The sequence below is a fragment of the Equus quagga genome, chromosome 15, assembly GCF_021613505.1.
Source record: "Equus quagga isolate Etosha38 chromosome 15, UCLA_HA_Equagga_1.0, whole genome shotgun sequence".
NCBI lineage: Eukaryota > Metazoa > Chordata > Mammalia > Perissodactyla > Equidae > Equus > Equus quagga.
Genome location: NC_060281.1, coordinates 91,709,637 through 91,736,587, shown reverse-complemented (window position 1 = coordinate 91,736,587; position 26,951 = coordinate 91,709,637). Strand labels below are relative to the sequence as shown.

At 51.4% G+C, this 26,951-nt stretch overlaps 4 protein-coding genes across 9 annotated transcripts in view; all 4 read right to left on the bottom strand.

Annotated features, from left to right (window-relative positions):
- The window catches only part of CABIN1 (calcineurin binding protein 1), a 154,337-nt gene extending 149,574 nt beyond the window's left edge, over positions 1 to 4,763 (bottom strand). For 3 of the 6 annotated variants that reach the window (XM_046638980.1, XM_046638984.1, XM_046638983.1), the window contains exon 1: positions 4,366 to 4,685. The gene's annotated coding sequence lies outside the window, so the exon portion shown is untranslated. Of the gene's footprint in view, positions 1 to 4,365; positions 4,688 to 4,707 lie in introns of those variants that run through there. The other 3 variants (XR_006885209.1, XR_006885208.1, XM_046638981.1) reach the window with 2 other exon arrangements.
- A 2,207-nt stretch (positions 4,764 to 6,970) lies between these two features.
- Positions 6,971 to 9,359, bottom strand: LOC124226816 (D-dopachrome decarboxylase-like). Its single transcript, XM_046640551.1, has 3 exons — positions 9,168 to 9,359; positions 8,643 to 8,818; positions 6,971 to 7,223 (listed from the first exon to the last, which is right to left on the bottom strand). Exons 1-3 carry the CDS (start codon positions 9,273 to 9,275, stop codon positions 7,151 to 7,153), a joined length of 357 nt encoding a protein of 118 aa, XP_046496507.1. The 5' UTR covers positions 9,276 to 9,359; the 3' UTR covers positions 6,971 to 7,150.
- Positions 9,360 to 10,997: 1,638 nt separating this feature from the next.
- On the bottom strand, positions 10,998 to 14,607 carry LOC124226814 (glutathione S-transferase theta-3-like). Its single transcript, XM_046640549.1, has 5 exons — positions 14,383 to 14,607; positions 14,205 to 14,292; positions 13,506 to 13,656; positions 11,750 to 11,926; positions 10,998 to 11,424 (listed from the first exon to the last, which is right to left on the bottom strand). Exons 1-5 carry the CDS (start codon positions 14,492 to 14,494, stop codon positions 11,230 to 11,232), a joined length of 723 nt encoding a protein of 240 aa, XP_046496505.1. The 5' UTR covers positions 14,495 to 14,607; the 3' UTR covers positions 10,998 to 11,229.
- A 2,033-nt stretch (positions 14,608 to 16,640) lies between these two features.
- On the bottom strand, positions 16,641 to 25,528 carry LOC124226815 (glutathione S-transferase theta-1). The gene is made up of 5 exons (XM_046640550.1): positions 25,319 to 25,528; positions 23,361 to 23,448; positions 21,438 to 21,588; positions 17,263 to 17,439; positions 16,641 to 17,079 (listed from the first exon to the last, which is right to left on the bottom strand). Exons 1-5 carry the CDS (start codon positions 25,428 to 25,430, stop codon positions 16,885 to 16,887), a joined length of 723 nt encoding a protein of 240 aa, XP_046496506.1. The 5' UTR covers positions 25,431 to 25,528; the 3' UTR covers positions 16,641 to 16,884.
- Positions 25,529 to 26,951: the final 1,423 nt, after the last annotated feature.

Sequence of the window (26,951 nt, the reverse complement as noted above, 5' to 3'; positions counted from 1 at the left end):
GAATCCTCCTCAAGCAAAAAGAGGAAGATGGGCAACGAATTTTAGCTCAGGGCCAATCTTCCTCAGGGGAAAAAAAAAAGTTAAAACGGTACATTTCATGTTAAGTGTATTTTACCACAAATAAAAAAAAAAGAGAAAAAACCTGAGGGACAAAAAAACCCCAAAAACCTGATAGAAAAATGGGGAAAAGATATGAACAGACAACTCACCAAAAAAGACATACACATGAAAACATATGAAAAAATGTTCAAACTCACTCATAATTAGAGAAATGCAAATTAAAACAGCACTGAGACACCATTTCTCAGCTATCGCAGTAGCAAAAATTAAGGTAGGACAGACAGCACACTCTGCTGGTGAGGAAGTAGGGAAACAAGCACTATTCTTATACATTGTTGGTGGGAGTGCAATTACAACCGAACTTGAGGTGCTGGCTGGTGGTATAGTGGTTAAGTTCACTTGCTCCACTTCAGTGGTCTGGGGTTCATCAATTTGGATCCCAAGCACGGACCTACACAGGGTTCATCAGGCCATGCTGAGGTGGCATCCCACATACAAAATAGAGGAAGACTGGCAGAGATGATAGCTCAAGGACAGCCTTGCTCAAGCAAAACAAGGAAGACTGGCAACTGATGTTAGCTCAGGGCCAATTTCCTCACCAAAAAAAAAAAAAAAAAAGAAAGCTGTGACATCTCTTTGGTGATATGAGTACTATAAACAATTCACAATGAAAGCATCAGAAAAAAAAAAAAGCAATGCCTCTTGAGGGAAATTTGACAATACGTAACAGCCTTTCAACTCAGCAATTCCACTTCTAGGAATCTACCCTGAACATTCAATTTACCTCCAACAATACGAAAATGCACATGCACAGGGTTATTCACTGCAGCACTGTTTGTAATTGCAAGATATTAGAAACAACCTAAATGGCTATGGACAGTAGAGTGAATAAATAAACTATGGTACATCCACACAATGAAGTAATATGCAGCTGTAAAAATTAATGCGAGGGGGCCAGCCCGGTGGCACAGCGGTTAAGTTCACACGTTCCGCTTCAATGGCCTGGTGTTTGCCAGTTCAGATCCCGGGCACAGACATGGCACTGCTTGGCACGCCATGCTGTGGTAGGCATCCCACATATAAAGTAGAGGAAGATGGGCACAGATGTTAGCTCAGGGCCAGTCTTCCTCAGCAAAAAGAGGAGGACTGGCAGCAGATGTTAGCTCAGGGCTAATCTTCCTCAAAAAAAAAAAAAAAATTAATGCAAGAATGTCAACAGCAGCATTATTCCTGAGAACCAAACAGTGGAAACAACCCAAATGTCCATCAACTGATGAATGAATAAAATGTGGTATATCCATACAACAGAATATTATTCAGCCATAAAAACGTAATGAACTTTTGACAACATACATGAACCATGAAAACATTATGGTAAGTAAAAGAAGCCAGTCACAGATCACACACTGCATGATCCTATCTATATGCAATGTCCAGAAGAGGCAAATCTATACAGACAGAAAGTAGATTAGTGGTTTCCTAGGGCTAGGGGAGGAGGTAATAGGAAGTGACTGTTAATAGTTACAGAGTTTCTTTTGGGGGTGATAAAAATGTTCTAAAATTGATTGTGGTGATGCTTGCACAACTCTGTGAATATACTAAAAACTGCTGAATTGTACACTTTAAATGGGTGATTGTATGTATGTAAATCATATATCAATAAAACTTTTTAAAAATGAACAGGATCTCTATGAACAGATATGAGGTGATTTTAAGACAAACTGTTAAGCGAAAAAAGTAAACACAATTATCTATTGCATGGACCTTTCATACAAGAAAGAAGAGGCTATAAGAAAATACACGACCATCTGCTCATTTGTGCAAAAGAAACACAGAGAGGCTAATCCAAGCCTAAAGAGACCACTTAGCTGCCGCGGGTGAGGGGGAAGGGTGAAAAGAAGGGTAGAAGGGCACAGGGTGGCAGGGCTGAGGAGGAGCGACACTTCTCTGAGAATACCTCTGTGCAGAGCTCTGACTCTCAGAACCACAGTCATGTTTCCCACTCCAAAAGAAAACAATTAAAATTAACTAAGATCTAGGGGGAACCCCAAATGGAATACACGAACAGCGAACCTACTGTATGGCAAATAACATAAGCACGCTGAAGGGCATAAGGAAGAAAAGAACTAACCTAAGCAACTGTGGAAAACAGCAGCTTAACTGGATACTGTAAGGCTAAGGACAAAAAGAACTGTGATTCCAGGGCTGGGGCGGAGGAAATACAAGATGAACCTGGAACATCTTGTGGTGCCACAAAGTAAGTGGTCAAAAAAATGCTGAGGGTTTTGTTGACAGGACACAGTAGCTAACCTGAAGGAGATCCTAAATAGCCACAGCCAGGATAATGTTCAACAAAATAATGAGAATATTAGATTTTAACCCATAGAATAATATGAATATCCATGGGGTCCATCCTAATACAAATAAATAATCAAATAAATAAATAAGAGAAGGGATAGCTCCTTCTTCAATTGAATTTCAACAAATAAATGTAGAAGGAAAGAGAGAAATAGATAATTACCTTTAGGCAAACACCACAAAAATCCTGTAGATGCTAAGGTCAGTGGTAAACAGAATCTGCATCCTCTCAAAGTATCTCCCCCAAGATACTTACAACTAGAAAGGGAAAGATAGCAACTTCACAATGCACAAACCCAGCAGACACCAACTAAATCAAGCGATCAAAGTAAATATCACCAGTAATAAGACACAACATCTTGAACTCCTCGATATGACAAACTGAGAACACAATGTTTGTTATTCCACCTGAAAATGCATAACCTCACTCCAATCATGAGAAAACACTGGACAAACCCAAATTCAGGGATATTAGACAAAATAACTGGTCACTACTCTTCAAAAGTAGCAAGTCCAAGAAAGACAAAAGACTAAGGAACAGTTAAGGACTAAGGAGACTAAGAAGAAATGACTAAATGCAACACGGGATCTTGGACAGGATCCTGGAATGAAAATAGAACACTGGTGGAAAGACAGGTGAAATTCAAACTAGGTCTGTAGCTGAGTTAATAATATTGCACCAATATTACTTTCCTGTTGTTGATAATTATACTACAATTATGCAAGATATTAACGAGGGGAAGTAGGGTGAGGGAAATACTGGAACTCGTAGCATTATTGTTGCAACTTTTCTCTAAAATTAGTTTTTCAAAAAAGTTTAAAAAGAAATAACCATTTGAGATTAGGTATTTATCGTCTGTAAGCAATATGAGGATGGGGACCCCGTCTGTACTGTTCACCAAAAACCCACTAAAAGGAGATTTAAAAAGGAAAAGAAAAAAAAAAGCAGCCATTTACAAAGATGAGAAAGAAAGTATCTACTCATCTCTCAGATTCCCAGCCCAGCAGCGGCACTTTGTCAGAACAACACATTCAGGAGCTAAATCCTACAAGTTTCCAAACTCTTCAGAGTGTGGTCTTCATGGCCTTAAGAACACATGATAAAGAACAGCACACTCTGCGCACCTCACACCCTGATCCAGCGATAAGTGGCGATGTTCCCTGGTGTGCTCGGGCCTGCAAGTCGCCACGTCTAGGTCTTCTGTTCAGTGTGGCACTACCAGGTTGAGTGACTGACTTGGCATAAGATGCCCCTCTCTGGGTCTCAGTTGCCTCCACTGCATGAGGCTTTGAACTAGACCAGGGGTCCACATGCTAACTAGCCCACTGTTTTTACACAGCTGAGGAGCAAAGAATGGCTTTTACATTTTTAAATGGTTGAAAAACTTCGTGACACATGAAAATTACACAAAATTCAAATTCAAGTGTCCATAAATAAAATTTTATTGGAAAACGGCCACTCTCTTTCGTATTGTCTTGGCTGTATCCACAGTAGACACCAGAGCTGAGCAGAGTCTGGCCCACAAAGCCTAAAATACTCTTAAAGGTATAATTATACTTATATTCACAACATATTACAACAGTATTATAGTCATATTTGAAACAAAAGTTTGAGGGCCCTTGAACCAGTCCTCTCCAAGGACATTTTAGTTCTAGCCACGGTGTGAGCCACATGGAAGGCACCTGGGAGCCGGGAAGGCGACCGTCCCGCGGTGACGACCTGCAGCAGCCCAGGCCCCGCAGACTTCGGCGGCGCCCGGGCCAGGGGCGCGGACCCCGCGAGCGCAGAGCTCTCCCCAGCCAGGGCCGCCGCCTCCGGGGAGGCAGCGCGCTCAAGGCGGCCCGGAGCCGGCCCGACCCACTGCTAAGCTGGGTGACTGTGGACGAGTCCCCGCACCTTCTCGGCCTCGGTTCCCACCGCGCAAAGGCGTGAATCACCGCACTCACCTCGCGGGGCTGCCGTGAAGGTGAAGCGCAAGGACGCGAGCAGCAGGCAGCGCCGGCTCTGCCCCGGCGGATACAGAAGCTATGGAGACTCCTGCTGTGTGCCCTGCGAACCACTCCCGAGGCCCGGCCCGTGCTGGGCACCCGCCGCGAGCAGGCCCGCGGGGAGGCCGGGAAGCCCAACCTCGTCGCTCCCGCGCTCCGGCCTCGGTTTCCCCAACGGCAGCACTGGGGCTGCCGAGGAGCCCCCTGCGCCGGCCGCCCCTCAGGCCCGCGCCCCCGCCTCCGCCGGGGATCGGCGGAGTCGCGCCCCCCGGGGGCCGCCCCCGCCCCCCTCGCACTCACCAGGCATCTCCACGGCAACGGCCCGTCCGCCCCGACCCCCGCGCCGGCCGGCGGCGCGCCTGACAACAAGGCGCGCTCCCATTGGCTCCGGTGCCGGCTCCGCCAGCCAATCAGCGAGCGCGCACGCGGCAGCCGCCCGCTCGCCTGCCCCGCCTGCCAGCTGGGCCCACGCAGCGGCGTGGGGTGCGGCGCAGGGTCCTGGAGCGCGTCTTAAAGCTTCATGGGCAAACGGTGCCTGCAGTGCTGTGGGCTCGGAGTGCCGGCTCGCGCTCGGACTCTCGGTTCCATACATGCGAAAAGCCAGGCGCGGTGCCTGGGTCCGAGCAGTCGCTACATGATGGGCTGTGTCTTTGTTGTTACAACCTGAGACAGGTGCTCTGAAGGCAGTGGAAACTTGGGGAACATTTAGAGGGGACCGGGGGAGGAGGAGCATTCTTCATATTACCTGTGCATCACGTCTTTCCCGAAAGGATTTGAAGCCCAAAGGCACAAATACAATCAACTATTGAAACAAAGGGGGTGGGGCGACAACCAAAGACCCAGTGAACGAGGGAGTGACATTTCCAGAGCCAAAAAGAGGGTCCAGCATTGAAGGGTTGCTGACAACGGCTCCGGGCTGAGCGAGGTTACTCTCCTGGGAGCTAAGCATTTTAGGGAAAAGCCTCACACCGTGGTTGAACTTCATAGCTGCTTGAGTCCAGCAAGGATGATTTAAATAGGAATGAATGTTATGGCTTTCTAACTTTAAAGGCTGTAAAATCCTTGTGAAGAACTCATGGAGTCAGTTTAGGACAATAAAGCTTTACTGATATACGAGAGGTACAAAAATAATTGAGTCACCAACCTTGATTTTGAGAGGCATACAGCCTTGGGGGACAGAGGCAATGAACAGCATAAACAGAAGGTTTCAAAGTTTCATGGACAATATGCAACCTTGGATGCAGCTCCCACCCCTCTGAGTTGTATCTTGGAGGGTGCTCTGGAGTAAAACAGTAGAAGAAAGATGGGAAGGGCTGTCCAAGCAGCAGGGAGCTGTGTAGGCAAGGGTTTGAAGGTGAGACACAGTGCAGTCCATGAGGAGCCTTGGCCAGTACAGTATTATCAAGGACAAAGCTCAGGGCCACAATGGGGAGGGAGAATGCTGGAGAGGGAGGAGGGGCCAGTTCCCACAGCAAGCAGGTAACATTACTCTCACTACGGTGGGGGTGAGAGATTTAAGGTGAGGAGACCAGATTGGAGGGTGCTGCCTTATGGTCCTGGTGAGGGTTAGGCCTGAATTCCTCCTTGGGCACTTCAACCATTCATTTACATTCAATCCACAAATCTTTCCCGTGTTCCTCTGGGAAGCAGGACACCCGTGTTGGCAGAACGAATGAGTGCGAAAACAGTTGGGACAGGGAGCCAGGAGAAGGAACCCCAAGCTCTAGGTTTTAAGGAGTCCTCAGCGATGGTCAGGTACAAACACAGCAGGCACAGGTACATGCTGTTGGAAACTAACTTTATTAACTAGGTGGGCTGCATAGACTGAAAACCTCAACTTGGTATTTCATTGGTGCACTAGACAAGGATGATCAAACTTTAACTGTGCAGGGAAGCAGTGCCCACCACACTGTCTAAGAGACGTAAACTCTTCATTGAACATCTGGAAGGAAACAGAAAAGGAGGCTTCCTTTGGGCTCCCCTCACTCTACCTGTATATCCTCTGAAATGCAAAAGCATGATATGGTATTTAGGGGGGGGGGGGGGGGATCCCATTCATTAAGTTTCCAGTGGCAGACACTGTGTTGCTGGATTTGCCATTCTGGGACATGGATTTTACAAGATGCACAGCTACAGAGAACTCTCAGCAAGACTCATGGGAGAAGACAAGAGTTTGGCAATGCCCAGGGAAGGTCCCTGAAGCCCAGGCCGCCCTGCTCTCCTGCTGGGCACAGCAGTCCATGGGCAGGAAACTGCCCAGACCAGCCCAGGCTGAGAATGGGAACATCTGGTCAGCAGAGTCTGCAGGGAGGCCCAGGCTAGACCAAGCTTCCGCCCCCTCCCTACCAGCCTGCACATGGGCATAGAGAGCAAGGCCTCCAGGCTGAGCCCCCCACCCTCAGATTTGAGCAGTCTAAATACAATACATGAAAGAGCAACCCTGAAGACAGGAAACCTCCCACCTCCCAGGGTCCCTAAAGTCCCCACCTCATAAACCAACCCGGTGCTGCCCAGGTGGCCCAGAATGCCGGGGAGGGGTAAAGGGAGGAAAAGAAGTCATGTCTGAAAGACGAAGCTCTCTTCATTTATTTGGATGACAATGGGGAAGAAGAGGATCATGAGGTCACAGGCATGTCTGCATGTAGGTGTGCCAGACACTGGTATCCACCAGGCCCTCACTGCCAGGAGGCCTCTTTGGAAGGGGCCACCAGCTCACAGATGCCCTGGATGCTCTCCATGCCAATCATAAAAAAGTCATGACGGTCCCCTTCTTGCCAATCTGCCAGGGCTCCAGGGGGAAGAAGCGGATTATTATCCTTCAGGAGACAAAGAAAAAGATGTCATCAGCTCCTTGGCTAAAGCCTTCTATACCAAGACCCCTAGCTAGGCATTCCCATCATGGGCTCCTAAGCCAGCCTGCCTTGGCCCACCAGGCATTTCACAAACCTGCCTCTCCTCCCAACCTCCAACAAAGCAGTGGGTCTGTCAGGGGCAGGATGGTGGCTGCACGTCACTGTGACCCACCCAGGAAGGATACTCAACACAGCAGGCCTCTGTGGTCACTGTATGCTCTGTCTATGCACTCAGAGGGGCAAGGGGCAGCCCTCCCTCTTCCAAACTGCAGGCTCCCAAGATCCCCTTTGGGGGGAGTATGTGTGACAAGCTCAGTTTTCGCATCTGTAAAGGGGCATGATGGAGGTATCTACCTCATGGGGATAGCATGTCTGCATGAGGGGGTGTGGACGGGGGACAGAGCTTGTGAGGATCAAATGGGATGATGCATGTAAGCTATCTATAGAGCACCTAGCACATTGTAAATATTCGCATGTTACTTATGGTTGTTAGAATTATTCTCTCTCCTCACCTTGAGGACCAGGTCCACGCATCTCCCAGGAGTGACCATTCCTCATCAGACTTTGTGGGCCAACAAAGGCTCCATTCTGGAAGGTTCTTTCAAGCTTCTCATGCCCTTAGATCCTCATAGGCACAGACTTGGCTCAGGAATATTTTTCCCCCAGGAAGAAACTTTAACCTTGCCACAGAATCCCAGGTCTGGGAGCTCTAGGGGCTTCTGGGGGGGGGGGGGGTAATTTAATCCATGCCTCTCTTCACAGAAGAGAAGGCAACAAACCAGAGATGGTTCATTTCCAGGTTTGTCTGGGGTTCCTCAGCTATGCTGGACTGAGAACCCAGGTCTCCAGACATCCAGACCAATGCTCTTTCCACTACTCTGTGACCCTGCAAGGAGCCTTACCTGGGACCTGGTTGGGCCACAGGCCCAAAGGTCAGCCTCAGGACATACCCAGAATTCTTCCTCACCAGCCTCGAGAAGTTCTCCTAGAAAATCACTCGTGATTTTCTAAGGTGTAAGCAGATGATAAATGGCTATGGTTTTGTCAGGGTAACAACATCCTAACCTGCCACCCCAAGCAGTGCCCCGAGGGAGTGGTTAAAAAAGAGCCTTCCCACTTCACAGATGGAAACACTGAGGTTTAAAAGGCCACGCCTTGCCCAGGTGTCAGAGAGACAGCTGCAGAGCCAGGAATTCATTCAATTCTGATACCACGCTGAAGGTCGACCCACACCACCAAGGGGCCAGAGGGGTTAAGGGTCAAGTCTTCTGCAGTGGGAGGAATTTATTTTTTTCCTCCAACTTTAGGAGGGGTCTTGAGGTAGGATCACTGCTCCTGGTCGCGCAGCAGGCCCAAGAGGGTCCTCTCCCTGCCCCTACCCACCGGTCCTGGTCCAGCCCCAGCTCCTTGGTGAGGAACTCGAAGAGGCGGGCGCTGTGACCGCGGTTCTCCTCGGCCGTGCCCACCACACCGATGGAGGAGACGAGCAGCTGCGCGCAGGGCTCCGGTGAGCCGTTCACCGCCATGGCCAGGCCCGGCCGCAGGGTCGCGTTCACGCGCTGCAGGGGACACGAAAGTCTCGCCTGAAGCCGCTGCAGGCCGGGCTCGCGCTGGGGACCGAACAGCGCGGGGTCCGAGGTGCACGGGCCCCGCGGGATCAGGGCTAGGGACACGGGCCGGGGTCCCTGAAGGTCACGTTGGGGTCATGGGTGGGGAAAGCTACAAAGAGCAGACGGGAAGCGTGGGACCGCGAGGTCACGAAGAGCAGGAGGTCAGAGCTTGGCGGGCAGGCTCGCGAGGGTCCCTGGGAGGAGGAGTTGGTTACGGTGGGGCAGCCGGGGCGTGGGCAGAGCCCGACCCCTGGTCCACCAACCTCCCCCAGCCCCGTGCTCCCAGGCCCAGGCTCACGTTCTCGGGTTTGCCCAGGATGGCGGCGGCGGCCGCGCAGAGCCGCTTCTCTAGTCCCGCGGGCACGCGATCTGCGGGCAAGTTCGTGTCCAGCTCAAGGAACGGCATGTCTAGCAGGAGAGCGCGCAAACGGCCACCGCGGAGAAAGAACGCGTCCAGTCCGGGCGGATGTTCCAAGGGTCACAGAAGAGGGGGCAGGGGCGGCGCCGCGGAACCTGGGCTCCTCATTGGGTGGGCAGGCACGCAGCGTCCCCCAATTGGCTGCCTAGGCTGCACCTCCGGCCTGAGCGGACAGTCTCGGCTCACGCTGGCTCCGATTTCTGGAAGCCCTGTCGCCCCGCCCACTCGCCCTAACCCCACCCCCAACGAGATTTCTGGAAGCCCTGTCGCCCTAACCCCACCCCCAACGAGACAGCAGCCGAGCCATGGTCCCGCCCCCGCGCTGCCACACCGGCGGGGGTTCCAGTCCCCTGTGGCTTTCGGGCGCTGCGGTGTCTGCTACCTATCGCGCATTTAGATGGAGTTCTGAACACCCACCAAACACACATGCCGTAGGGGCCTTCCCCAGGCTCGACCCTAATAACGTCACATCGTCACAGAGGCTTAACAAATTTTTTTATGAGTTGCCACTATTTCAAATTCAGGCAACTTCACGTTCGCTGTGGGAATCTGCGCTTCTCTGGATCAGGAGACCTGGTGACACGTGTGGGCTCGGGTAGGGCTGGACGGAGACCCTCGGGCTCACTGCATCCCTACCTGGTCCCCACAGACGTCTGCTTTTGTGACCTCTTGCCTGTGGCAACCTTGCCTCACAGCCAAGTACTGTCCACCAGGGGGTGAGAGAGAGCCAGGTCCCAGTCGAATTCCCGGCAATGCTTCCGATACCCTCCATCTTTACAGGCAAAACAAGTGTTACTTAAAACGTGGAAATCTGTTGATATGGCTAAACGTGGTACTCTCATCAGTGTTGCAAAGTTGTTTGAATTGTAGATGAAAATATAATTGTGTGGGTGTATATGAACAATTTCAATTACACATCTAAAACTCTACACAAGCACACACATTAAAGGACCCCCCACAGAAAGGCAGGCTGGCGGGTGAGAGGCTCTGTCTGTTCATGACCCTGTCCATTAGCAGTTTATTAGATGACTCGGGTGTCAGAGGATCTGGAACACAAGGCAGGTAGTTTGTGACAGTCCTGAGGGGAAATGACAGGGACAGGTGGCAAGGGTGGGACCCACAGTGGGGCACGGAGAAGACAGTGATGGGGATTATGAGTAGGTATGGGAGATCAAGGCCTGTCAGCAGCTCCCGGAGGGCCAAGAACTAACCTGGGACTTCCCATCCTGCAAGGAGGTTCCTGCACCAGCCCGGCACCCCAGCTGTGGGAGAAAGCGTCATCCAGAGGGAGAGAGACACCTAGGACACTGAGGCCTGATTCAGACATCTCTTCACCGGGCCAACCCCCACCTGTGCTCAGCCCAGGAGGCATGGAACCAGCTCCCTGCCAGGCCTGAGCAGGAAAGCGCTGGGGCTGAGGAGCCCAGAAGGGTCGCCTGACTCGGCCTGGGGCTGGGGAGGTCAGGGAAGTCTCCCTGGAGAAGCAACATGGTGACAAATGCCAAAAGACCTTGGGAGGCACCATGCAAATAAGGTGAGGAAGGGCTCTATAAGCAGTGGAAACAGCCTGAGCCAAGGCAAGGAGTACTGTGTGCAACCTGAAGCGGGCAGCCTCGAGCGGCGGGAGCAAGGCTTTGAATGCAAAGTTTAATAACCTGTACTTTAGTCTCAGGGCAATGAGTCACCATGGAAAATTTAAAACAGAGAAGGCACGGGGTCAAATATGTGTTTATTAAAGCTCTCTGCAGAGGTCACATGGAAATTGAACTGGAAGGGGTAAGAGTGGAGTGAGGAGACAGAGAAAAGAAGGAATGCAGGCCTGATGCATGGAGGGAACTGTGGACCAGAGACTATGCTTGCTCACAGCCAAGGAGAGGCATCTCTTTATTCTGACGACAGAGTCTCCCTTGTCGTCAGTGGCTCTGTAGGCCTGGCTCCCTACTCACTGCAACAAAACCTGCACCGCAGCCTTCAGCTTCTCCCTCATGGCCAGGTCCAGTGGAGGCAGGTCCTTGGCCTTCATGAGGGCTGCGTGGGCCTCCTGGAAGAGGTCCTCCCCCACCGCGGCCTCCACACGCTGGCGCCACACTGCCAGCTTGGGTCGGCTCTTAAAGACTTGGCAGCCGGCGCTGACGGGCTACGGGGAGAGGGAGCCAGGTGGAGGGGCTGAGCCCGGTCAAGTACAAGGCAGCCTGACCTGGTTTAGGGATTCCCGTGGGGTGTTTTCCCTCTTCTGCCACCTGTGTGATAGGCTGTGGGTTCTCTCCCAGGAGACAGTGGGAAGCTCCTCAATATCCCTGCAGGATTTTGAAGCCTCCTTTCACAGATAAGGATGCTCAGGCTCAGAGGGGGAAGTGACTCACCCAGGGTTCCAGAGCAGAAAGGGCAACAAGAGCTGGTACTTTGGCTCCCTCCTAGGACACCCCACTGCACATTGGCCCACTCTACCCCTGGGCACTCACATGCATCAGCTCTGTGATGGCCACCAAGTCAGCCACTGAGATGTGGGGCCCGGTGAGGAAGGCCTGGTCCTTCAGGAACTTGTCCTCAAGCAACTGCAGGTTCCTGTCCAGCTCGGCCAGAGTAGACGCCAACGTTTCGGGGGGCACTTGTACACCCAGTAACACAGGGCCCAACAACTGGTGGGTGGGCAAGCAGACAGAAGGCTCAGGGTCTGCACAAAACCCAGCCTGGTTCCTGCTTTCATCCAATCTATCACCAGTCCTTCAGATTTCTCTATGCTCCTGCCCATCCCTTTCTACCCACGGCCACCATCAGCCCAGGCCTCATCTCCTACTCCAAAAGGGACAGCCTCGACCTCTCCCTGGGTCCTCACACAGGACAGCCAAGGGGATCCTTCTGCAATCCCAGTCTGCCTACATCTTCTCCCTGCATAAAGCCTTCCATGGCTCCCCACTGCCCTCACAACAAAGGCCTCAACACAAGGCCCTCACCAGCGCAGCAGCCATCCTCTCCCCACCCCCAACCTCCTACTCCGCATGTGAATCCCTCTGGGATCTGGTTAAAGTGCACATTCCTAATCAGTATGCCCAGGTGGGGCCTGAGACTCTGCATTTCCAACAAGCTCCTAGATGATGCTGATGCTCCTGGTCCATGCACCACCCTTTGAGTGGCAAAGGTCTACACTCACTCTACTCGACTTCTCTCCATCCTACCCTCAAATGCATCAGGCTCCTGCCCCCACCAGCTGGAGGGAGCTCCTCTCTCAGGCCCTAGAGGCTCAAGGAAGACACTGTTAAGGTTATGGAAACTACCTTTTGCCAAATGGCCCTTCAGAATAGTGGTACCCTCCCTGCAGCAGGGCATGAGCATGCCCACATCACGCTCCCTCACACACAAGGCACCCACTTCATGCCAGGCACTATGTAAACACTCTACAAATAATAACTCAGAGCACACATTGCAAAAACATCTGCACATTTGATAAGTAAAAATGGTACGTGCATGCTGTTTTAATGTGTATCTACTTGATTTTTACTGAGGTTAAATGTGTTTTCATCCATTTATTGACCATTTCTCTCTGTCCTTCAGTTAACTCTCTGCTGGTTTCCTTTGCCCACTTTTCTCCCGTGTCTTTGTCTGATGGGTTTCTAAGAGCATCTTAAATATTAAAAACGTTACTTCTTTCTAACATATCTTTGCCAAGATCTTCCCCAGTTTTTTGCTTGCCTGAAGTTTAATCCTTTTTTCCTTACACAAAATGTCATTGTTTGTGTAAAATCAATTACTCCTTCTTTAAGTCTGCCACTGTTCTCAGGCTTAGAAATCCTTGCATACCCAGAAATAAGACCAACATTTATTGAAATGTCTCCCCATTTCTTCCTAGTTTGAGTTTTTTCGCGTAACTTCACCTCTCCATCTGGAAAGTATATGTGTAGCAAAGCGAGCATTTGATTGTTTTCTCCCCCAAAAGGCAGTATTCCCTGGCAGCCAGGAGTGTGCAAAAAGGCATAGGATTAGTTTCCAGAAGCTCAGAATCAAGGCACATTGGGAGAGTCACTCCTTGGCTCTGTGCCTCAGTTTCCCCTCTGAGAAACAAGCTGAAGTTGGTTAGGCCAGGGAGTCTCTGTCACTCTGGAATTTGGTGTTCTAAGGTCTCAGGTCTGAACGGCACTTTTTAAACAGAAAGCACCATCCCTTGAGCATCCTGGAAAGAGTCCCCACCCCTCATGAGCTACACGTGGGGTTGCAGCTCACCTTCTGCCACACGGCCCGGCTACAGCTACTCCGCAGAGCTGTGTGCTGCCACGCCAGGTACTCATCCACGCGGGCGCCCGCCTGCAGGTCCTGGGGGTACCAGTGGTCAGGGGCCTTGTACTTTCGGCTCAGATACAGCAGGATGGCCACACTGAGGGACACGGTAGAGTCACTTTTCAGCTACTCCACAGGGGCTGGACTCTGGTTGAGGCAGGCCCCCGCTCCTCACATGTCTTTCCCCAACTCCAGTGGGCGGAGCATTTTACTATCTCCATGGTGCAGAGTAGGAATGTGAGGCTCAGAGAGGTTAGGTGACTGCCCAGGGTCACACAGCTCTACACTGAGCCATCCTATCATCTGAACCAAGGGGACCAAGTGAAAAACAAAATGTCGTGGGGTTTCAGAAGGTGAGGGGTGTGCTCAGAGAAAGCTTCCATGAGGAAGAGGTACTCAGCATGGTTCTGAAGGATGAGAGCAACTCCAGTACCACTCTCCAACAAATTCAAAGCATGGATGTGCCAGGAGCAAGGCCAGGGGTCCCTCCCAGCCCTGGGTTCCTCTGTCCACTTTAACCCACTCTCTATCCTGAGGCTGGCATAGGTGTTCAGGACACACAAGCCACAATCCAAGCCATCAACAGCGGACATGCAGGTGGCTGACTGGCCCCACAAGGCCCAGTAGCAGCCCAGGACCCGTTACCTCTCAGCCAAGGTGAAGTCCCCATCCTTCAAGGCTGGCACCTTCCTCAGGGGGTTTACCTGGACAAAGGCATCGCTGTGCTGCTGGCCTGCGGGAGAGACCAGTGAGGCAGGTGGGGAGAACTCTGAGCACTCTGAGCCCCGCCTCGCCCCCCCCCCGCCCCCCCTCCCGGCCCCACCTTTGAGCAGCTCCACGGCGCGCAGCTCGAAGGGGATGCCATTCTTCTTGGCGAAGATGTAGACGGCGCGGCAGGGCTGGGACAGCAGGTCCAGGTAGAGCTCCAGGCCCATGGCGGGGGCGGCGGCGCGGGCGGGCGGCAGCCGCGGGGAACAGGACGCTGAGCAAGAACGACCAGCAGGAATCGCCAGGCACCCAGGTACAGCCGCGCGCAGCCTCCTGCGCGAGCCCGGCCACGCCCTCCCCGCCCATTGGACGGCTCCGGAAAACTTTGGGCCAATCAGCGGCGCCTCTGCGCTCCCGCCTTCCCTCTCTAGGGGTCAGGGCCGCTGGTCTCTGCCCTGGTGCGGAGCGCACAGGGAGACCTGGGCTCTGACCCCGGGCGGGGCGAGTCTCGCTGCCAGGTCATACCCCTTCCCTGGACCTCAGTGTCTACGTTCGTCGAATGGGACAGGGGGAATGGCAATGGGAAACGACGCCAAGGGTGCTTCCAGCACAGACCCTCAGTGAATTTAAGATCAAAAGGGCTGGGCTTCCAGCAGAGGTCCCAGGCCACCTCCCCTTCCCAGGGAGGGGCGTGGGAGAGGTGGGCCTTCGGAGTTCCCGAGAACACAAAGGGAGGAGAAAGGAGGTGCAGCAGCCTCTCCTGGGCCGGTGCCCCGAGGCTGGGGAGGGTGTCTGGACCCGTGCTCCCTGCACAGGCTGGGCCCCCAGCCCAGGAAGGAATAAATCATCCTCCCAATCCCTAAGGTCCTATTCATCACCTTGCAACTAATCCCTACCAGGAAGCTGAAGCCCTGTGGGGCCCATCTGAAAATTTGCAGGGCTGCCTGGAACTCCCCCACCTCCTTTACAGGGCCAAGTCCCTCCAACTTTGGCCCTGGGGCTCCTGAAACCTGTGACTATTGATGAGGATTATTTTGGGCTGGTTATTTTTGAAAGCTGCAGACAGGAAGGAAACTCTGAAGGTTGGAATTTGCTTGCCCTTTGATAAGAGACATTTGCATTTGCGAAGGAAGTCTCCATTTGTGGGGGTGTCTCCCTCTCTGCACCAGGAGGAAGGGGGGATGGCCTTATCTCTAGAAACTCTTAATGGGGAAGCATGGGACGTCCTGACTTAATCCGATCTGATTCTTATCTAAAGTTATAGGACCACCCAATAATCAGACCCCACCTGCACTGATACCATTTTAACGACTTTTTTTTACATGTTCTTTCCTTTGTCTTGTAAAGAGATAATTCACATACCTATGCCTTAAATTTAGCTCTACCCTCAACCCATGCAGCAGCTCTTACTGCCCATGGATGCTGTCCCCATGCTATTCCATACTATTCTCTAAATAAAAGAGCACCACTGCCAGACCTTGAGAGTCTAAGAAATCTTTTTTTCAATTCCTCGCCTCACCGAGCCCGCATCAGCTATGACACCCCCATTCCCTAAGAGAGCCTCCTGGGTAAGAAGACCCTGCCCCCTGAGCTAACATCTGTGCCAATCTTCCTCTATTTTATGTGGGACGCCGCCACAGCCACAGCATGGCTTAACAAGCCGTGCCAGGTCAGTGCCCAGGATCCCAAGCTGCAAATCCCAGGCTGCTGAAGCAGAGCACACAAACTTAACTACTATGTCACCGGGCTTGCCTGGGGACTGCCTCACTGGTCTAGTGCTGCAGCCCTCTCCAGGCTGGGAGGGCCATGTTCTCCACGCCCTTCAGTGGCCTGCCCTCCTTGACAAGATACCTTTGGCGGGATTGCAGCATCATCCATGCTCCCTGCTTCCTCCCTGGCCACCCTCCAGTCCAACCCCAGCAGCCAGAATATTATTCCAAAACGAAATCTGAGTGTGCCATTCTTCCTTATGGTTTACAGCTCCTGGGATGGCACTTAAGGCCCTGCACGACTGAGTCCTGACCAGGAGAGTTGCTGTCTAGATTTTTCCCTTCTGAGCAATTCCTCAGGACAGATGCAGGACCTGGATCCACAGTACCTGGTGGCAAAGGGCCACGTCCCTGGGGGCTGGCCCAGCCAACTGATCAATCACCGTGTCTACAGCCAATACATGAGGGATGCCTGCCGACCCCCAAGCTGTCTGATAAATCTCTTTCTCCAAGAACTAGAAGTCTAGTGGGCATTGTTAATTTTGTTCTTGGCAACCATCTGGGGAAGTGGACCCACAGGGCTTGGCCAGGGGAGTTGTCTTTTGGATAGAGACCAAGACCAGGGCCAGGAGAGAAAGAAGGTCAAATCAACCACACATCCGAGTTAGAAGCAGAGGTTCAGGCTGAGCCCAGGTTTATTTCCCAAACTGAAAATGAAATGCAGTGATTAAAGGAGACAGGTCTGGGTATGCCGTTCTCATCGTGGTTTTCAGGCAGCTGTGGAAGATAAGGTGGGGTAGGGACCCGGCCTGGGTGCAGTGGGACTTGGGCAAATCTCTCCAAGGGACACTGGAAATGAAGGTGCTTGGTGAACGGCCAAGGGCAGTGCAGGGGCGAGGCTTCTCGGCTCACTGGATCAGGGCCAGGATGCTAGGCATCAGCTTCTGCTTTATGGTGGGGTCTGCAGGTGGAGAGTCCTTAACCTTCAGGATGACCTCATGGGCCTCCTGGAAGAGGACTGCCCCCACTGCCGCCTCCACGCGCTGGCGCCATGCAGCCAGCTTGGGTCGGCCTTCGAAGACTTGGCAGCCAGCACCCACGGCCTGTATGGAGAAAGGGGTAGGGATGGGGGTGGATGGGTGAGGCCAAGGATGGCAGCATCTGCTTGATTTGTGAGAAGAGGTTTCCACACATAAGCACAGGCCAGGTAGGGGCGCATGAGCAGGACTTCAGCGACCACCCAGGGCCCCCCTGCCTAGCAGGCCCACACTGCCCACAGCACTCACGTGCATCAGCTCCGTGATGGCTACCAGGTCAGCCAGGGAGATGTGGGGCCCAGCGAAAAAGGCCTTGTTCTGGAGGAACTTGTCTTCAAGCAGCTGCAGGCTTCCATCCAACTCTGCCAGTGTGGCTGCCAGCATCTCAGGAGCTACCGGCTCACCCATGAACACAGGCAACATCAACTGGTGGGTGGGCAGGCAAAGTGGGAGGTTGGGGCCAGCCCTGCCTCAGGGACAGGAAGGTAAGCCCCCTCCCCTCCTTGGAGCTGCTTCCTGGTTCCCTACACCTTTCTTCCATGGCCTGGCTAGGCCTGCAGGGAAATTCCCGAACAACCCCCTTTCCCAGAGATATTCCTGCTTCCATGATCTCTGATTGGCTAAGCCTTGGGGGCATCTGACAGAATGACTCAAACAGAGGCTGAACAATGAGTTTCATACTTGGGGGGGCGGGGAGCTGGCTTAGGAAGTATCTATTTTATAACCCCTTTTCCCCTGAATATAAAATCAGTACCTCTTACAGTGTAAGTAATTAGGAGAATGGGCTTTTAAGGTCCCCACCATGTCAATTATAAACTGAATGACCTACAGCAAAATACTCCAATCCTCTGAACCTCAACTTCATCTATAATATAAGAATAATAGTACATGACTCATCTTGTAAATAGAAAAATGAGGCCCAGAGAAGGACAGTCAGTTGCCGGAGACAGCACAGCCAAGAAAAGTCTAAGCCAAGCGTAGAACCAACAGCATCTTCTGACCCAATGAGATACCAGGGACTAAGGAGGGAGCCAGGGAAAGTGGTGTCCAAGCCTCCGGGAGGAGGGCATTTTGGGGGGAAACTGTCTACAGCCTCAGGCTTGGCTGAGCTGCCAGGAGACCCAGTGGACGGCAAGCAAGGGACAGAGGCTTTGTGCTTTGCTTGGTGAAGTTGCCTGGGGGAGCCTGGGATACAGGCAAGGTAAGCAGGACTAGGATTATACACGAGCCCTGGCTTAAGGCTTCAGTTTCCTCCCCATCCAGCAAGGTGGACAGGATCAGCAGTAGCCCACTACTGTTGCCTGGAGGCCGGTAAAAATAGAGACATTTCATAAAAAGTCTGGATTTCTGGCTTCCTTTTAACATAAAGGGCGCTGGCCACTTGGGGCCAGCGTTCCTACCTGGTATCCCTGCCCAGCATCTAAGGCCAATGCTTGGGAGGAGCTGCCCCTTCAGCGGGGGACAGTGGGCTCCCAGTCAGCCGAACACCACCTAGTCGGCCTCTCTCATGGATTATCTGCCTCGCCCCTGCAAGAGACTGGTCTGCTTTTCCCTTCTATTCTGATTTGGTGGTTTCCAAGTTCTTAGTGTCTTAAAAAGTGTTTTTGTTTCTCTTTAAATATAAAAAACATAATAGGGTAATAAATAAATTCTGATTTATTCATATAATGAAATACTATAGAGTAGTTAAAAATGAATAAATTAGACCCACCCATAGCAATACGGAAAAATGCAAGTTGCAGAATGGTATGAGAGCATTTATATAAAATTTTAAACACTCAAAGCAAAGCTCGATTTTGCTAATGACTACACATAAATGTAATAATGTATAAAATCATGAACTGGAAGCACATGTACCAGATCCCAGAGGGAGGGTGGCCTCTCAGGAAGGAGTGAGGGCAACAAAGAGGTCTTTTGCCTTTTGTCCTCTAACGTTTCTTTTTCTCTCTTTCTTTCTTTTTTTTTGGTGAGGAAGATTGTCACTGAGCTAACATCTGTGCCAATCTTCTTCTATTTTGTATGTGGGACGCTGCCACAGCATGGCTTGATGAGTGGTGTAGATCTGCACCTGGGATCCAAACCCGTGAACCCTGGGCTGCTGAAGCAGAGCATGTGAACTTAACTAATTGGCCATGGGGCCGGCCCCCAGTATTTCTTTTTCATATACGAAATGATAGGAGACAGAAAATAAAGCCCATGACCCAGAATTAGCCATACACTTTCAAATACGAGGTGTTCCACTTCTGATTCAGATAGCGACAGTCACCAAAAAACACTGCCCCCACCATAACAATAACACTGGAAAGAAAATAATCTTATTTTTCTTGAAAGGAAATTAAAAGAACAAAAAAGAGAAAAACGAAGCCTAAACCCGTGCTGTCTGATATGGCAGTTGCTAGCCACAAGGCTACTGAGCTCTTGAAATGTGGCTGGTCCCAGCTGAGCCATGCTGCACATGTAGCAGACACACCAGATTCTGAGGACATAGTACCAAAAAAAAGAATGCAAACTATTTCATTAATAATTTCTCTATTGATTACATATTGAAATGATAATTTTTAAATGTTTAACTATGGTTAAAAACACATAACATAAAATTTACCACCTTAACCATTTTTTTAAATTAAGTATTTTATTGAGGTCACACTCATTTATTAACTTTATTATTAATTTATTATTTATTATTTTAAGTGTACAGTTCAATGGCATCAGGTAATTCACATTGCTGTGCAACCATCACCACCATCTCCAGAACTCTGTTCATCTGGCAAAATTGAAACTCTGTCCTCAGTAAATAACAACTTCTCATTCTCCCCCTCCACCCAGCTCCTGGCAGCCACCATTCTACTTTCTGTCTCTATGAATTTGACTACTCTAGGTACCTCATATAAGTGGAATCATACAATATTTGTCCTTGCCACTGGCTTACTTCACTTAGCATAATGTTTTTTCAAGGTTCATCTATGTTGTAACATGTGTCAGCATTTCATTCATTTTTTACGGCTGAATAATATTCCATTGTGTGTATCCACCACAGTTTGTTTATCCATCATCTGTCAGTGGGCACTGGGGATGTTTCCACCTCTCGGCTGTGGTGAATAATGCCGTTAGGAACATGAACAAATATTTCTTCAAGAGCCTGCTTTCAATGACTTTGGGTCTATACACAGAAGTGGGTTGCTATCATTTAGTAATTCTATGTTTAATTTTTTGAGGGCCCACCATACCATTTTTCACAGCAGCTGCACCATTTTACATTCATACCAACAGTGGAGAAGGGTTCAATTTCTTCACACCCTCACCAACACTCGTCATTTCCTGTTTTGTTTTGTTTTTCTTATATAATAGCCATTCTAATGGGTGTGAAGTGGTTTCTCATTGTAGTTTTAATTTGCATTTCCCTAATGATTAGTGATGTTGAGCATCTTTTCACGTGCTTATTGGCCAAAATGGTAATATTTTGAATATTGTATTAAGTAAAATATATTCATTTCACCTGTTTTTCTATACTTTTTAAATGTGGCTACTGGAAAATTTAAAACTACATATGTGCCTCACTTTATACTTCTCTCATGCAGCACTGGACTAAATGAACTAAATTCCAGAGGAGCGCATGCGAGCCCCTCCTAGGTAAGCTGCTTTCATCCCTGGGCTCCAAGCAGGCAGGAGCGCAAGGCTGCCATCAGCAAAGGGCTGTTCCAACTAAGCAGCACTGTGGGGGCTGAGGGCGGGGCCGAGATCACAGCCATGGTCGTAGCGGTGCTTAGATTCCAGATCCCTGCAAGAGCAAGCAAGGGATCTGATCCCACCCTCAAGATATCTGAACCTAGAGATGAACTGAAGCTAACTAAAGCCACAACCCAGCCACCTCCCGATTAGCTGAAGAAATTCACCTCGCACTGTGGCTGCCTGACGGAGGAAAGTGCAAGCCCCTTCTAGGGGTACTTATTATGGACTTCCTCTCTTTTATACGTAATGGCTGGCACACAATAATAAATTATGACATGCAAAATAAGAGGAAAATGTGATGCATAATCAAGAGGGTAAAGAAGGACCAATAGAAACAGACCCACAGAGGACCTAGGTGTTAAAGTTAGCTGACAAAGACTTTTCAGTGACTATTATAAATATCTTAAAGAATTTAGAAGAAAAGATGGACCAAATGGGTGAACAGATGGTGAATTTCAGCACAGAAGTGGAAAGCCCTAAAAAAGAATACAAAGGAATTTCTATAACTAAAAAATACATATCACAAATACAGAATGTTTTGGGTGGTCTTAACAGTAACCTGGGCACAACCGAAGGAAGAATCAGTGAAATCAAAGCCAGGTCAACAGAAACCATCCAAACTGAAAAGAAGAATGCAATGGTGCCTTAGCCCCTCTGGGGGCGACACCCTCACTGAATCCCCCTCTGGACCTCACCTTATGCCACAGGGTCCGGAGGCAGTTTCTTCGAAGAGCTGTGTGTTGCCATGCCAGGTACTCATCCACACGGGCACGGGCCTGCAGGTCCTGAGGGTACCAGTGGTCAGGGGTCTTATACTTGCGGGTCAGGTAGAGCAGGATGGCCACACTGTCGGGGTGGGGAGGACATGATGGGTTGGGGAAGGGCACTGCGTAGGGGCTTTATACAGAGTCCCTTCTTTTTTTCTTTCTTTCTTCTTTTTTTTTTTTTTTTTTTGCTGAGGAAGATTCACCCTGAGCTAACATCTGTTGCCAATCTTCCTCTTTTTTTGTAACATGAGCCACCACCACATCATGGCTACTGACTGATGGTGGCATAGGTCTGCACCCAGGAACTGAACCCGGGCTGCCAAAGCAGAGAGTGCCAAACTTAAACACCAGGCCACCAGGGCTGGCCCCAGAGTCCCTTCTTTAATCTTACCGACAATGTGCCAAAGTTTTTGCCTCATTTTCTAGACGAGGAAGCCAGGCCTAGAACAGTGAAGGGACTTGCCCAGGGCACACAGCCTTTGGTGGCAGAGCTGAGAGTATTTCTGTGGCTAATACCCAAGGTCATCCTACACCAGGCAAAATCCAACAGCAGAGCATCCTGCCAAGTGTTCAAAGACGGTTTCTGATCAGAGGGCCAGAGAGAGCTTCCCAGAGGAGACGGCATTGAAGCTGAGCCTTAAAGAAGCTCCTTTCTTTCCAGCCTGCATCTACTCTCATCGTCTTGCATTAAGACAAGCCCAGATGGTCTGATTGCTCAAAAAGGCTTTCCTGTCATCCCTTCGTTCTTTGTCATCCCTTCGTTCTCCCTGGAGCATTCTGGGTGCTGCAGGATCATGGGGCAGCAGAACAGACTAGGCCACTGGCGATCTCCCGCCGCCCTGGGTTATAAGGGCTGCCATGGTGTTGGGTCAGGAATGGATCTGGAAGGGTACTAGGGATGCATCATTAGGGTCCATAGGACAGCTCTGAGGAAGTTGGGGTACCTCAAGGTCTGGGCATCCCAGCCGCAAGGGCAGAAAACCTCTGTATCTGCCACTGGCCCGTGTTCCTTTATTAGGAATCCTGCACCCATGCCCCAGCTTAACAACTCACTTCTCTGTGCAAGATACCCTGGGCTCCTTTTGCTCCCAGCTAATTGTTCAAGCCACCTCTGAGGAAGGCTGCAGGGCCCTGGGAGCCACAGACTTCCCAAGGGTGAGACAAGACACAGAGAAATGCAGAGACTGCACACCGCTCCTGGCAGGTACGCTAGGGTGCTCCACACTGGGCAACACAAGGACTCAGGTCAGTAGTGGGCAGCACGAAGGACGAATGGCACTGGCAGAATGCCAGAAGAATTCTTTTTGGGGGGATACCCATCTTGAGATTCCACACATGAGTTCTACAGCTCCAGGGTCTCCTTGTTGTGGGAGGAGTGACTTAGGTGACAAAAGGGGCAGGACTGGGAAAAGGCTAACCTTCCCTAAAGACGTTCCCACTTCTTGAGACCTGTTGGGATGTAAAACATCACCCACCCACGCAGCGAAGCTGCAGCCCAGAGCTGGAGCCACTGGGGAGCCCAGATGCTCGTGGGCCATCTGGATGCAAGCTTGGCCAGAGGGCTGCCCCCCAGGGAGCAAAGCTGCCATCCCCCACTCTGTGCTGCCCCCCTGCTGTGGGGTACTCCCACCAACACCCACAGGATTGTACAGAAGTAGATGCTTGCTTTTCCACCCATCCCTGTGAAGTGGAGTATGGGCAATCAGGGGCCTGGGTTCCAGCTGTGACTCTGTGGGATGTTGGGCAAAAGATCCTTCACCTCTGAGGACTTTGGTTTGTTGTCTATAAAATAGAGAGTTAGAACAAGATGGTTCCAGCAAGGTCTGGGAGCAGCCCCGGAATCCCGCTTACCTCTCGGTCAAGGTGAAGTCCCCATCCTTCAGGACAGGCACCTTCTTCAGGGGGTTCAGCTGGGCAAAGTCGGCGCTGAAGTGCTGACCTGCAGAAAGCCCATCGTGGTGGCTAGTGGGAGGGGAACCCTGAACCCTGCATGGCCTGTGCCCATTCTCTGCAACGCCCAGGCCCCACTTTTGCGACTCTTCTCCAGCCCTTGCTGCTCTCCTGCACGGCAAAGGCTGGCGGAGGCCTCAGTGGGAGGAGCAGGAGGCTGCGCTGCTGGATGGTGCAAAGTAGACCTCGACATCCCTTGCCAAGTCCCCACGGACATAACCTCCCCCCACAGCCCACCACTCTGCAACAGAGCCCAAGACACAGGGTGTGGTGCTCCAGCCGGACCTTCACATGCTCCCTACCTACCACCTTTACACCATCAGCAGCTTCATGAGCTCCCATTCAAGGTGTCCCAAGCCGGGGACATGTGGGCATGTGCAGAAAGCAGGGGCAGGGTGGCTGGCCACCTGAGTGGAGCTCTGACTTCCTACAGAGCCGCTTTCCCTGTGAACTCTAAGGCAGAGTCACTAAACACGAAGAAGTGGCCTTCCTCTGGTATCTATTTATTTGCAAGCAAGTTCTACTGGCTTCTCTGTGTCTCCTTGCTCACCCTGCCCTGGGCACTGGGGACAAAGAGCTGGCCCTGCCTCTAGGCTCTGCTGGAGATGAAACAGTCACGTTCTTGTCCCACCCACACCTCCTGAAGGTTGCAGCCCAGTGTCCCCTGGAACCCTGGCCTCTCCTTGAGTTTGTCTGAGAGGTTTCTGCTCCTGCAGATGCAGCCAGAGAGAAGCTGGTGAAGGATGCTTAAGTCTGATCGCTACCCTGTGCAACAGCCTTCAGTGGCTCCCCATTACCCCAGGATTAGATGGAAGCTCCTCAAAGCCACAAAGAAGCCTTAACCCTCTCGCCTCAATCACACCTGCTACCCTCCCTTGTCCCTCCCTTCAGACTCTTCCTTCACCAGCGACACCCTCCCTCCTCTCCTGGTGAAACACACCTCCAACTGCAGCCCTCCATTCGACAGCCTGGATGGGACAGCCCCTTGTCCCCTTCCCTCACCCCTGCCCCAGCCTCTGCAGAGGTAACCTCTAGGCAGGACAAGGGGGCAGTCCACAGAGGAGGCTGGGAGGAGATGATGATTCAGGCAGAGGACAGGGCAAAGGCACAAGGGTCGGCGAGGGCCGACTGGCGGGGGAGCCCAGCAGAGTCACCCTACTTGCTCCCTGGCAATACATGCCTTCTGCCTCGCTATTACCCCCCAAGTGCCAGGCCTTGGCCTGCCAGCTGTGTCCTTGGGGGCCCTGCCAAAGAAACAAACCCTCTCGCTTAGGATGCAGGGCTCACCAACCCCTGCAGTCCCCCTCCTGCTCCCAGCACACTAGGGGGGTGCCCCATTCCAGCAGGAGTAAGAGAGCCAGAGAACATGGCAACCGAAGGCAAAGCAGGAGAAGAGAAGGAGACAGAGGGGGCTCCCGTGCAGACTGGGCATGTGCAGAAAGCAGGGCTGGACAGTCAGAGCCCTGGGGCAGTGCCTGCTGTGGCAGAATTCAGCAGTTTGGGGCTGGACTCTGACCCCATCTCTGTGCTCGGCCCCTTTAAGCTCTATCTTCCTGCCCCATCTCTTTTCTGAGGTCTCTATCCCTATGCCCAGGTGCGCCTTTTTCTGTTGGCCAGGTCTCTCCTCCTTTCCTCATGTCCCTCAGCCCCCCAGCCCCTGTCCCTTTATTCAGCCTCGGCTGAGCCTTACCGTCTGTTCAGGGGATTGGCAGAGTTTGGGAGATTCCCAAATCTCGGATCTTCCTGGTGGCTCACCTTTTCAGTGATGGTCCCAGGAACGGCCAGGTGTCGGCAGGGGTCCCGCTAAGCGATGTTTGACCTCCCGATCTCTCGGTTCCCCAAACCCTGCCCGGGCCCACCTTTGAGCAGCTCCACGGTGCGCAGCTCGAAGGGGATGCCGTTCTTCTTGGCGAAGATGTAGACGGCGCGGCAGGGCTGCGACAGCAGGTCCAGGTAGAGCTCCAGGCCCATGGTGGGGCCGGCGGGGGCGGCAGGACCAGGCGAACCACTCAAGGGACACAGGGAACCCGAGCGCTGGGACACGGGACGGACCGGGCGGCGCGGCCACGCCTCTCGAATGCGGCTCCCCAGTGGGCGGCTCCGGCGCCCGGACACTTTGGTCCAATCGCTGGCGCGGCCCGGGGCGTGTCTAAGGGGCTCAGGGCCTGGCCACCGAGGCGGCAACAGGATGGTCGCCCCTCGGAGAGTCCCGCCGAGGGCCCCCAGTCCCATTCCTTTTGTGACTGGCTCCTTTCACTTGGCATAATGTCGTCAAGGTTCATCCACGTTGTAAAGATGTATCGGAATTTCCTATAGTCCGCATTTTACAGATAAGGAAATTGAGGCACGCAATGATTATAGACCCAGAAAGTCTGGCTCCAGAGTCCACGCTCTTAGCGCCACACTCCAGAGACCCTGGTTCTAGCAAGTGGCAAAGCCTCTGGTCTTGTGTTCAGGGTTTGTGGTAACTCATTTCACTCCAACTGGGCACCATGGAATTCCACAGGCTGGCCCCTGCTCCTGCCAGCCCAGTGCCTCAGTCACATTCCCAGGGTTTGTTTCTTCCCTGTTCTGGGCCTCTGTTTCTCTGTCTTTAAAATGATGGGGAGAGGTTCAGCAGTCTCACTTCTGGGCATGTGTTCAAAGGAAATGAAAACAGGATATCCAAAAGATATTTGCACCCCACGTAGATTGTAGCGTTAGTCACGATAGCCAAGATTTGGAAACAACCTAAGTGTTTGTCAGTGGATGAGTGGATAAAGAAGATGTGGTATATATGGACAAGGAAATACTATCAGCCATGAGAAAGAAAGCAATCCTGCCGTTCGCAACAACGTGGATGGACCGTGAGGGCGTTATGCTAAGTGACATAAGTCAGACAGAAAGACCCATACTGTATGATGTCACTTATACGTGAAATCCAAAAAAGCCAAACTCGTAGAAACAGAGAATAGAATAGTGGTTACCAGGGGTTGGGGAAATTGGGGAGACGTTGTTTAAGGAGACAAACTTGTAACTAGTAGATAAATAAGTTCTGGAGATCTAATGCACATCATAATGATTACAGTCAACAACATCGTATTTAAACTTCACAGTTGCTAAGAGACTTAATCTTTGTAGTTCTCACTACAAAAAAGAAATTACAATTGTATGATGTAATAGGGGTGTTAGTTAATGCCACCGTGGTAATCGTTTGCAACATATAAATGTATCAAGTCAACATCGTTGTACATCTTACACAGTTATGCATCAATTATATCTCAGTTCTTTAAATAAAAGAATAAATAAAATGATGGAGAGGCTAGCGCCCTCCAGGACCCTTGCAAGTCAACACCCCTGGACTCCTCGGCTGAGCCTCAAGCCCAGGCCTGCTCCTTGCCACTGAGAGACCCCCAGGGCCTGCCACCTGGCTGGTCAGATGGTATCAGTGTCACCTGTCACTTTCTAAAACAAGTCCAGCTGAAAATGCATCAGCAGGACCATAATGTTCTA

Coding starts and splice junctions, on each gene's coding strand:
- LOC124226816 (XM_046640551.1), bottom strand. CDS start 9,275: ATGCCGTTCCTTGAGCTGGACACGAACTTGCCCGCAGATCGCGTGCCC. Junction 8,819..9,167: donor TCCTGGGCAAACCCGAGAAC/GTGAGCCTGGGC, acceptor TGTCCCCTGCAG/CGCGTGAACGCGACCCTGCG. Junction 7,224..8,642: donor CTGGGGCTGGACCAGGACCG/GTGGGTAGGGGC, acceptor TGTCTCCTGAAG/GATAATAATCCGCTTCTTCC.
- LOC124226814 (XM_046640549.1), bottom strand. CDS start 14,494: ATGGGCCTGGAGCTCTACCTGGACCTGCTGTCCCAGCCCTGCCGCGCC. Junction 11,927..13,505: donor GCCGGGCCGTGTGGCAGAAG/GTGAGCTGCAAC, acceptor CCCACCCACCAG/TTGTTGGGCCCTGTGTTACT. Junction 11,425..11,749: donor CCATCACAGAGCTGATGCAT/GTGAGTGCCCAG, acceptor CTCTCCCCGTAG/CCCGTCAGCGCCGGCTGCCA.
- LOC124226815 (XM_046640550.1), bottom strand. CDS start 25,430: ATGGGCCTGGAGCTCTACCTGGACCTGCTGTCGCAGCCCTGCCGCGCC. Junction 21,589..23,360: donor GACTTCACCTTGACCGAGAG/GTAAGCGGGATT, acceptor CCACCCCGACAG/TGTGGCCATCCTGCTCTACC. Junction 17,080..17,262: donor CCATCACGGAGCTGATGCAC/GTGAGTGCTGTG, acceptor TTCTCCATACAG/GCCGTGGGTGCTGGCTGCCA.